The sequence below is a fragment of the Oreochromis aureus genome, linkage group 10, assembly GCF_013358895.1.
Source record: "Oreochromis aureus strain Israel breed Guangdong linkage group 10, ZZ_aureus, whole genome shotgun sequence".
NCBI lineage: Eukaryota > Metazoa > Chordata > Actinopteri > Cichliformes > Cichlidae > Oreochromis > Oreochromis aureus.
This window is the reverse complement of record NC_052951.1, coordinates 35,490,031-35,501,301: the sequence shown is the minus strand read 5'-3', so window position 1 is coordinate 35,501,301 and position 11,271 is coordinate 35,490,031. Positions and strand designations below refer to the sequence as shown.

The 11,271-nt window shown below is 50.0% G+C and overlaps 1 protein-coding gene across 3 annotated transcripts in view; it reads left to right on the top strand.

Annotated features, from left to right (window-relative positions):
* LOC116336128 (A disintegrin and metalloproteinase with thrombospondin motifs 2-like) overlaps positions 1-11,051 on the top strand; it is a 23,408-nt gene extending 12,357 nt beyond the window's left edge. For 2 of the 3 annotated variants that reach the window (XM_039618452.1, XM_031759916.2), the window contains 20 exons: positions 206-289; positions 529-682; positions 893-998; positions 1,248-1,391; positions 1,505-1,637; positions 3,375-3,488; positions 3,967-4,112; positions 4,189-4,278; positions 4,361-4,443; positions 5,015-5,148; positions 5,294-5,417; positions 5,982-6,062; positions 6,146-6,315; positions 6,416-6,575; positions 7,180-7,312; positions 7,392-7,602; positions 7,685-7,814; positions 7,910-7,984; positions 9,149-9,332; positions 9,896-11,051. In XM_039618452.1, the coding sequence (XP_039474386.1) occupies positions 206-289; positions 529-682; positions 893-998; positions 1,248-1,391; positions 1,505-1,637; positions 3,375-3,488; positions 3,967-4,112; positions 4,189-4,278; positions 4,361-4,443; positions 5,015-5,148; positions 5,294-5,417; positions 5,982-6,062; positions 6,146-6,315; positions 6,416-6,575; positions 7,180-7,312; positions 7,392-7,602; positions 7,685-7,814; positions 7,910-7,984; positions 9,149-9,332; positions 9,896-10,661 (3,222 nt within the window). In that variant the 3' untranslated portion in view covers positions 10,662-11,051. The remainder of the gene's footprint in view (positions 1-205; positions 290-528; positions 683-892; positions 999-1,247; positions 1,392-1,504; positions 1,638-3,374; positions 3,489-3,966; positions 4,113-4,188; positions 4,279-4,360; positions 4,444-5,014; positions 5,149-5,293; positions 5,418-5,981; positions 6,063-6,145; positions 6,316-6,415; positions 6,576-7,179; positions 7,313-7,391; positions 7,603-7,684; positions 7,815-7,909; positions 7,985-9,148; positions 9,333-9,895) is intronic. The other variant, XM_039618453.1, reaches the window with a different exon arrangement.
* Positions 11,052-11,271: the final 220 nt, after the last annotated feature.

Below are 11,271 nucleotides of genomic sequence, written 5' to 3'. Positions count from 1 at the left end.
ACACAACAGCAGTGCATCAATGCTGAGTTTGCTTGAATAAAAAGCTCAGTGCTGAGAGTCACGCTTGGATTCAGGAGGGGCTCTGATGCCGATGGTGAACCACACTTCTCTGCTCTCTCACCAGTTTAAATGGTGACTGTACCATAAATCAGGAAAGCCTCCACCACAGTAAGGATTCATTTAAGGCTATGTTTGTCTGCTCCAGGTTAATGAAATCTATCGAGACCACTCACTGGGTGCCAACATCAACGTTGTCCTGGTCAGAATCGCCCTGCTGTCACCAACCAAGGTACTAAACTCTGAGTCCTACTCCTTCACCTACCGGGTCAGAGCCGTCTGTATACCTGAGTGAAGGTTTCCAATTGTTCAGGAAAAATATGTCTGCTTTGTAGGTCTTGTGAATTCAGGCCTGAGGTAGTCTGAGCAGCTGAATCAGTTCAGTGTTCTTCCCTCAGGCTTTGAGAGGTTACCTGTCTGTTAGGAGGTGCATGTGTGGGAATAATAACAAGCACCATCCTGTTTCATCAGTCCCAGGAGCTGATCTCTGTGGGGAATCCTCAGAAGAGTTTGGAGAACGTTTGCGGATGGTCGTATCTCCAGCACAGAGAGCAGAGTCTCGCTGAGCAGCACGACCACACCATCTACCTGACCAGGCAGGAGTTCGGCCCCACCGGCATGCAGGGTAATACTGCTTTTACTAACACTGATACTGCTAGAAGTACGACCACCAAAATGTCCGTGTAGGTGCTCAGTTATCCAGGTCACTGAAGTCTGAAGCACGCCAAGCAGGATGCTACAAAAACCGACCACACTGATTGCCAGGTGTAGAATTAACAATGGTACCAGATGGCAAATGACCCTTGACCTCTGATCCTGTCATGTGTGTCTGCAGGTTACGCTCCAGTTACGGGCATATGCCAGCTGCATCGAAGCTGTGTTCTCGTCTTGGAGGACGGATTTTCTTCGGCCTTTGTCGCTGCACACGAAACAGGACATCTGTGAGACACACAAACATTAAGGATAAACATGACGCACAAACATGCACGAACGTGACACACAAACATGACGCATGTTCTCATTTCTGGAAACCAGAGACAGTTTCAGTGTTTGCTGTGTTGTGTTTTCAGAAACATGCGCAGTGCTCAGGGCTCTGTGTGGAGACGCCTTTGTCCAACATTCAGTAGTTACTGACTGCAGTGAGCGTCCTGCTGTTTGTCTTCAGTCTCTGTCTCTCTCTGTCCATGCAGATTGGGTATGCAACACGACGGCGAGGCGAATGATTGCGGTGACGACGTGCCTTTGGGCAGCATCATGTCTCCGCAGGTTCAGGCCACCTTCCACCGTTACCACTGGTCGCGGTGCAGCTGGAGGGAGCTGCACAAGTACCTGCAGTGAGTGCTGTGAATAATACTACAACTTCTACTGAGTGTTTCTGTACTGATGTACAAACCAGAAATACTAAAGTCTTAACCTGATGCACTGAGCTCGGTTTGTGTGTCTGCAGCACGTACGACTGTCTCCGTGACGACCCGTTCAACCACAACTGGCCAGCTCAGCCTCAGCTGCCGGGCTTCCAGTACTCCATGGACCAACAGTGCCGCTTCGACTTTGGACCGGGATACAGTCTCTGTACCGTAGTACGTCCATCTGTCTGTACTAAATATTTGCATTAACTTTATAAAATTCTGTGAAAACATTTCAGAGAAAAGAGAGAAACAATATAAGATTCACACAACCATCAGGTACAGGAAAAATCTGATACTTAATCTTTCCAATAACTTTCATTTAGAAGGTTTTTAACTTAATTTTGATTGAACAGTGTGACAGTCAGGTCCAACTCTAAAACCTTCTTCCTGTTATTGTGCAGGTCTCTTTAAATCAGCTCTGAGCCGTGGCTGTGGGGGTTCGGGGTGTTTGGGTCGTGAGGAACGGACTTGTTCTGATACAGTGCTCGATCTGCACTCCTTCACATGTTTTCCACATGTTGTGGGACATGTTCTACCTCTGTCCCATCTGAGAACCTGCCCAAGTTTCAGCAGGTTTCATCACCGATTGTTTTTATTTTTTTACCATGAGCGTTAGCGTGGTGGAAGGCGGGGTTTGTACTGGAGCGGATGCTGGGTCCCACTGTTCTGCTGGCCGAGGCTGCTGCCATCAGCAGTTACTGTTGAGTTTGCAGCAGTGTTTCGCTGGCTGGTACTTACAGATGAAAGCCAGGACCCAAAGTTTCCAGCTGAACATTAGACCGCAGGAGATGATTGATGGCTGGTGTTGCACTGACACGATGTCAGGAGGAAGCTCCTTATCAGAAAGTTGTTTCTTAAGCAGAAAAAACAAAGTTGTCAGTGTAAGTGCAGAGAAAACGGTTTAACAGTTGTTAATGAAAGAGTTTGCTCCTCACGAGCCAAAAGAGAAACTGAAGCTGGCTTTGATGAAGTGATTTAAACATTTGTGTTCTGTGAGGAAAACAAACTGGAGCAGCCAGAGGAAACAGGGGCCGGAGGCTGGCCTGGTGGAAAATCTGTTTTAAATCCTGAGAGGAAATGTGATCCAGCAGGAAAACAACCAGAGCTGAACTGAAGGAAGCTGTTGAGGTTCACTGCAGCGTCCTGATGGAAACTCCCGAGTCTTCAGCTCAGCTGATCCGTCTGACGGCTTCTTTTAAACACTCTCCAGAGCGGTTTCCACGGTAACGTCACCTCCTAGCTAACATCCTCAGCAGATGTTGCTGCTGGCCTCAGCTCACATCTGGACATCTCATGGAAAACTTTACAGTCCTGCTTCATTGAAGGCTTTCCCCCGAGCTGATGCGTACCTGCTGGTTGTTTCTTCATGCCGCCGCATTCGCCACGTTTCCTGTTCTGAGAAATGTCAGCAGGGTGCCAACACGAGGTTTTATCTTTCCCGCGTCATCACGCGCTGTCTGAGAATGTGTCAGTTTCCTCTCTTTATCACGGTAATAACCTCCACACATGAGATATCTGGTTCTGTCGTGCTTGTGGGCCTTTGGGTGCAGGCAGATAAACAGGAAGTAAAACCCCAAACAAACCGCCACTGTCTGACCACAAGTTTACTTTATTCACTTTTGTCTTTTTTTTAAACCCGTCTGCTTTCACAAACAGTGTCTGCTGATGAGAACAGGAAGTCTGGGCCCAGGCGCTTCCTGTGGAAGCTCTGAGATACTGGCGCTCATCCTCAGAGTAGCTGATAGCCAATGGATTCCCAGATGGTCATGTGACCTGATGTTCAGGAAATAAGATTGAATGTCTTCTGATGTGGAACAGACAGAAGTGTTTCTGAAGGCTGAAGCAGTGATGACGTTCATGCTTCCTCTGACATCAGCAGCCAATGACCTTCTTATCATGTGTCTGCAGTACACGAACACTGACCCCTGCAAACAGCTGTGGTGCAGCGACTACAACAACCCGTTCTTCTGTAAGACCAAGAAAGGCCCGCCCCTCGACGGGACCAAGTGTGGACCGGGGAAGGTGAGGACAGATTTAGGCTGAGTCTTACTGCTTCTATAGGACATGAAAAGGTAAGTAGCAGCCAGGTGTTGCTGTTCAAACACACCTGATCATACAAGTTTGGGCAGTTTGCAGGTCTGCAGTGTTCAGGTGTCTGTTAGCACAATGCTAACGAGGAAAAACATCCCCAGTGATCTCAGAGAAGCAACTGCTGCCTCCCATCAGCCTGGGAACCTGAATAAGATCATTTCAAGTCCTTCATTCTGCAGTGAGAAACATTATTCACAGGTGTTCTCAGGAGTGCACGTCCCAGTAAGTCAGACCAAGTTAAAAACCAAATGGCTCCATCAAAGACGGGCCTCAGTTAGAGGTCAAAGTTCATGACAGGGCAGGTAGAGACAGACTGAACAAGTACGGCTGGTTTGGTTAAAGCTGCAGGAGAAAGCCTACAGTTTCCTGTACTTCCTGTCTTTACGCTAATGCTAACTTCCTGTTGCAGCACTGTTTCAGAGGTTATTGCATGAAGCTGACCCCTAACCTTCTGAGACAAGATGGCGGCTGGGGGTCGTGGAGTCCATATGGCAGCTGCTCCCGGACATGTGGGGGCGGGGTCAGGTTTCGGACCCGACATTGTGACAACCCAATGTGAGTGAGCTGCCAGTTATGTGATGTCACACGTCAGGTGCACCAATCAGTAAGACTAACCCGTCGCTGTTCTCAGTCCAGCCAACGGGGGGCGCACCTGCTTCGGAAACACCTATGAGTTCCAGCTGTGCAGCCAAGAGAACTGCCCCCCGCTGACAGACTTCAGGTGAGTGCTGTTACCTGCCTGGCCCCTCCTCCTTCCTCACAGAGGTTAGGTGAGCAGCTGTGATGTTCTGATTGTGTTTCAGGGAGGATCAGTGCAAAGTCTGGAACCCTGTTTTTGAACACGAGGGACGGAAACACCACTGGCTGCCGTACCAACACCCTGACTGTGAGCGCACACACACACACACACACACACACACACACACACACACACACACACACACACACACACACACACACACACACACACACACACACAGACAGATAAAGACACACACACACGCAGCTCTTCTGGCTCCTGTCCACATAGATTAGCAGGACGGTTCCTCTCTGCTGTGGAACTCTGAGGACAAATATGTCCACTACAGTGAGGACGTTTCTGTTTCAGAGGACGTTGGTGGACAGATTTGTGCTCTGTGAGGACGCTTCAGGACAAACCTTTAAAGGCCTGCTTGGAGATTCAGGCGAGGTTTCCAGCTTCAGATTTATAGTCTCGGAAATACGTTATGTAACTGAGGGTCCTCACAGAGACATAGAAACGTGTGTGTGTGTGTGTGTGTGTGCGTGCGCACATGTAAAAATCATCAGTGAGGAATCTGCTGCTGGAGGAAAACTCTCCTCCTTTAACTCTTTAGTGTCGAGCAGATGTTAGCAGATGTTAGCAGATGTCAGCAGATGTTAGCAGATGTTTTCAGAATGATGTGAAACTCCTGCACTGACCCGTTTGTGTGTCACAGCTGACGAGCGCTGCCGTCTGTACTGTCAGTCGAAGGAGACGGCGGCCGCGGTGTCAATGAAAAGAATGGTGCATGATGGGACACCGTGTTCCTATGACGACGCCTACAGTGTCTGCGTCCGAGGAGAGTGTGAGGTCTTTATTGTGTCTCAGTTTCTGTGTTGACCTCTGACTGAAGAACTGTGTCACGTTTCACTGTTTCAGTGAACCATTATTTAATGTGGTCCTGACTCATTCCTCCTCTCCTCCTCTCCTCTCCTCTTCTCCTCGTCTCCTGCAGCACGTTGGCTGTGATGGTCAGATTGCTTCAGACAAGCAGGAGGACCGATGTGGAGTGTGTGGAGGAGATAACTCCAGCTGTAAGATTGTCAAAGGAAACTTCACCCGCAGCACCAAGAAACAAGGTGAACCGAGCTGAGACTGAGTTCTGGTTTTAAGCCTCCACTTTAAATTCACTCAAGCCTGCAGCTCAGCCTTCTGTTAGTACAGTGACGTCACAGCAGCCACGTTATTGGTCACATGATGGGATTTAAAATGCTCCAAAGGGCTCCAACAGCCCAGAGGCTGGTCCAGAGGTCCGGTTCAGGTCAATCTTGCAGACTGATAGCAGCTGCAGCCACCTGTGTCACCATCCACCTGTCAGTCAAAGAGGCCACGCCCACAATAATGCAGACTTTAAGCCTTAAAACAATTTAAACAGCTATAAACAGGTTTAAATTATCCGTGTAGAACAGAACAGTCCGTGTATCCGGCTGTAAACATGTTTATTTTAACATGGGAGTCTATGAGGACTGACTCACTGCTGCCTCTGCTGGACACCAGAGGAACTGCAGGTTTTTGGTAGGTTGAAAGTTTATCTGGACCAGGTTGGTGGTTCAGATGTTTGTTCACACCCTCCTGATGTTTCCTGCTGCATGAATCCTGATCCTTTATTGGACGGTTCATTATTGGATGATTGTTGTTTCCAGGTTACCTGAAGATCCTGGAGATCCCCAAAGGAGCTCGACACCTGCTGATCCAGGAGTTCAAGGGGACCCCTCACATCCTGGGTAAGAATGAAGAACATGCATTAGGATTTCCTATTTTTCTTTGGTCTTCTTGAAACACCCTGTCTTTCTGTTTTCTGCTACAGCCATGAAGAACCAGGACACAGGACATGTCTTCCTCAATGACGAACACGAGCTCCCAGAATCCAGAGTGGTGATTGAAAAGGGCGTGGCCTGGGAGTACAGGAACACTGAAGAGGAGGAGGAGGAGTCTATCCAAACCACCGGGCCGTTGAAGTATGGAGTCGTGCTCATGGTAAGTCCGTCGGCGTGTGAAGCCCAGAGTGTCCACGCTGTGTCTGACACAAACCAGAACTACCAACACCCCGCTGTCCCCGCTGTCTCCTGTCCGTCAGGTCCGTTCTCACGGCGACTCAAAGGTGACGGTGTCCTATAAGTACATCATCCAGGATCGCCTGCGGTCCTCGCTGGAGTCCAACTTGGTGCAGGAGGACGCCATCTTCTACGAGTGGGCCCTGAAGAAGTGGTCGCACTGCTCCAAACCCTGTGGAGGAGGTACCCGAGAATCTCCAAACTCCATCATCCATCTTCTACACCTTCTCTGAGTCAGCCCAGCTCTTCTGTTCTGCTTTATTATGTCGTCTTAATTTGGGAATACTTGGACTTTTTTACTGAAAGAGGCATAAATAATGATTTTAGCCCTTGAGCTCAGTTCTTTCCTGCTCACTGAGGCGTATTCCTCTGTAAACATGTTTCCACATATCTATAAGCAGAATCTGTGAGCAAAAAACAAGATTTATTTTACTAACAGCCAAGAAGTCTGGATATTATCTGCTTTACAGACTTCCCGACTACACCAGAAAAAATGGTACTCCATGTGATTTCCCAGCATTCCCCTTTAACAGTCAAAGGTCTGAGTTAAATTCTGTCACCAGAGGTGAAATGTGTGCCCTCCCATTGATTTAACTACATGGGCTTCTCAACTGGACCAACTGCTGATGTAGGTCCAGGTCTTCCTGCCAGTATGAGCCAAGCCTAAGATATCTCAGTGTCATGAATCGGCTCTCTTGTCTCTGAGGTACACACCAGCTAACGGCTAACAGCTAACGGCTAACAGCTGTGGCGTACTTCAGGTAACTGTGATGTGTCCTTTTTTCAGGAAAACAGTACACCAGGTTCGGCTGCAGGAGGAAGGCTGATGGGAAAATGGTTCAGAGGATGTTCTGCTCCAACATCAGCAAACCGAGAGCCATCAGCCGCAGCTGTAACCCCGAGGCCTGCAGCCCGGCACGGTAACACTCTACAGGTCACGTGACACACCCACAGTCCCCCAATCATTGCTTCTTCTTTTGATGCATGTCTTCCCCTCAGCTGGGTGACCGGAGACTGGGAGGACTGCAGCTCCTCCTGTGGTCAGACTGGGTGGCAGCGTCGCTGGGTGAGCTGCCTGCAGAACTCCACCAGGGGGCAGCAGCGGCGCTCTGTGCATAGCAGGCTCTGCGGCGATGACCGACCAGAGACTAAACAACCCTGTAACCGCTTCCCCTGCCCCGCTGCGTGGCGAGCCGGGCCCTGGACTCCGGTATGAAGATCAGTTTATCATGTGTTGCACATGTCCTCAGATCAATACCTGATCAGTCTGATTGATCCCTCTGTTTGCGCAGTGTTCGGTCTCATGTGGGAACGGGACTCAGGAGCGTCAGGTCGCGTGCTCCAATCCCGAAGGTTCAGCTGGAAACTGCAGCAAGCCTCGGCCAATCACGACACGCACCTGCCTGGCTCCGCCCTGCAGTGGTAGGCACTGACCAGTCATGCACCGTACATTTGTTTTAATGAGGAAAAAGATGGATGCTGGGAGTTATAGTGCTGCTGACCGTCTCCCCCTGCAGGTGACCAGAAGAATGCCATCATTCAGTGGCTGTCCAGGTCCAACCCCAGCTTCCCGGCTCCAAAGATCTCTTCAAGTAAAGCCCTCCGACTCCCCCTGCTCTGTCTGCTGTCTGTCCTTACGTCCTCTTCTTCTTCTCTTGCTTCCTGAACGCTGTGGTCTGAGTCTGAGGGTTTCTGTCCTGTTGTTTGCTGAGAATCAATCCCTGAATCCCCACAGGGCTGCGTTCTCAGTCCCCTACTGTACGCCCTGTACACATATGCACACCAACCCACCCAACTAACGTCATCGTAAAGTATGCCAATGACACCACCGTGGTTGGGCCGATCTCTGATGGAGATGAGACAGCGTACAGGGTGGAGTTAGAGAACATGTCCCGCTGGTGCTCAGAAAGTAATCTGAAGCCGGATGTCCTTCAAACCAAAGAGCTCATCATGGACTTCAGGAGGCACAAACAGCTCCACCCCCCTCTCACTATAAATGAAGAACAGGTTGAATCTGTCTCCACCTTCAGGTTTCTGAGCACCCACATCTCCACCAACCTCACCTGGACCCACACCACCATCGCCCTGGTAAAGAAGGCCCAGCAGCAGCTGCACCTCCTCCGTGTCCTGAGGAAGAAAAACCTGGATCAGGAGCTGCTGCTGACCTTCTCCCCTCCTCAGTGGAGAGCGTGCTCCTCCTGCCTGCTGTTTGTACTCTGGGGCCACTGAGAACAGGAAGGCTGCACAGAGGGTCATTAACACCACCCAAAACATCACTGCCAACCCTGGAGGCCATCGCCAGCTCCTCCTGTCTCACGTGAACTATCACAGGTGACCCCTCGCACCCTGCCCACCACCTGTTTGACCTGCTGCCCTCTGGTCAGTGCTTCAGGTCAGTCGGGTCCCACACCTCCAGACTCAAACAGCTTCTTCCCCTGGACCAGTCGGACTGTTAACAAACACTACCTGCCCACACCCACCAATGTGAGCCATGGTCTGAGTAACCCTCATCACTCAGGACACTCACAGATTCAGTTCAGTCCAAGTCCTTTATTTGCACCACTTCTAAGCTCTTTCGCACTTTCAGTTCCCTTCTCTTATTTTTGTAGACATTTCTCCTGTTTGCTATTCGTGTCTTTCTGCTGTGTCTTAACACATCTCTGAGGATCACACTAACCCATCAAACCACTGAAGTAAAACTTTTAGCTGAGGTCTTACGTGTCAGGATTCAGACCGTCCTACTGTTGTGTCTGTAGGGCAGCCATGCCGCGGCGACCGCTCGGCGTTCTGTCGAATGGAGGTGTTGAGTCGGTACTGCTCTATCATCGGATACCGCCAGATGTGCTGCAAGTCCTGTAGTGAGGATAACTTCAGCAATGCCACGAAATCCAGAATCTCCAGCAACTTCAGTGGCACCATCACACCGACGGAGAACAGCAGGTCAATATTAGAAAGATATAATTGAGTCCCAGTCTCAAACAAAGAGGAATGTCTTGTTACTCAAATGACAAACCTTTAATGTTTTAAAACCTGCAGTCAGACAAACGTGCGATACATCGACAAAGCTGAAAATAAAATGGTGGATGGCCTGTATTTGTACAGCGCTTTACTTAGTCCCTAAGGACCCCAAAGCGCCTTACACATTCAGTCATCCACACATTCACACACTGGTGATTGCAGCTACATTGTAGCTGCCCTGGGGCGCACTGACAGAGGCGATGCTGCCAGACACTGGCGCCACCGGGCCCTCTGACCACCACCAGTAAACATGGGGTTAGTATCTTGCCCAAGGATATTTGGCATGCAGCAAGAAGGCAGCCTGGGATCGAACCACCAACCTTCTGATTAGTGGCTGCCCTGCTCTGTGAGCCAAAAGTGTAAACCAGGAGTGAGCTGACTGTGAAACTGCTGATTAGTTTTACACTGAAGTGTGCATTTAAAGCAGGAAGCAGAGGAGGGTTTAGGGCGGGGCCAGAGGCTGAACTCTGTTTTTGTCTTTTTAGTTCTTGGAGGCTGACCACAGAGATCATGACATCAGCGCTCACCTCCACCTGGTCCGACAGCAGCCGTGCCATCAGTGATGTCTTTGGTGACACCATCACCACCACCCCGACGCCCAGCTTCACTGTAACTCCACCCCCAACCAGACGGAGCACCAGTGACTTTGTCTACGTGGATTATGATGAGTACAGCGAGTACTCTTCCTACGAGGATTCCTCCGGTCTGAATGAGCTTCCGGGTACTCCAACCTCTACCACTACTGCTGCCACCACTGACACTAATACTATTACTACACAAACTGCTCCAACACATGTGTTCAAGAAGAATTCTCCCACAATGCCCCCTGCTGCAGTTACCATGGAGACTGTTGACACTGAAGACCAAACGCCGGCGCTGGTTTGGACTTCTGCCATCCCAGAGTTCTCCACCACATCATCACCCGATCCTGGTGACAACACCACATCCTCAGGAGGGCGGAGGCTCCAAAGTCAAGTCAACCGGACCGAAGCTGAACCGGCGCCACCTTCATCCTTCTTCTCGCTGTCAAAGAAAGAGAACAACTCGGTGGACGAGGTCCAGTACCGGATCGTCGGACTTGACAGCGACGTTAGCCGAGGACAGCAGAATTACTTTGTGCCACGGATGCCTCAGGTCCACGAGCGAACGCATAACAAACGCATCCAGCAGCTCCTGAACGAGAAACGACGGCAGGACCTTCTGCGGCAGCAAAGCCGCATCAGAGCGACCCGGACTGACAGGAAGCACTGAGCGCAGATTTCCCCTGGCCATTTGCTCGTCCCGACACGTGCGGCGTCGCACTTCCTGCTAACGCTAACGGACTCTAAACGACAAACAGACTGAAACAACCTCCACCTGTGCTCGGAGCTGTCTTCATCCATGAGAGGCGCGAGCGTGGACTCTATCCTCAGAAGGCCCCGGGTCTGTTTCACCATCATGATGTTTGTACCAATAATCCTGTTTCTGAATAAAGTCTCATCCAGCTGCTGCTGTGCCTCTGAATCATGAACATCTGGATCACGTTCACGCTCTCTGGTGTCAGGAACATTTTGTGCTTTTGTCTTCTCTGAAACTTGACTGATGATTTCTGTTTGTGAAGTCAAAATAAAATCCAGCCCTGTTTTTACCATGAAAATAAAAGCAGTGAATCCTTTAATAGAAACCAAGAGCACAGGAACAAACTGATCAGTGTTATTGATTTTGATAAACAGCGCCTCATGCTGTTCCCTCTGAGCTGAAACCTGATGTTTCCTTGGTGTTGATCTCAGCGTCTGTTTTGTTGTATTTTGGTTTCATGAGGCTGCAGATGCTTGCAGTGAAGCTGTGGCCTGTTCTCAGGTCAGTGTGGAGCCGTGCTGCT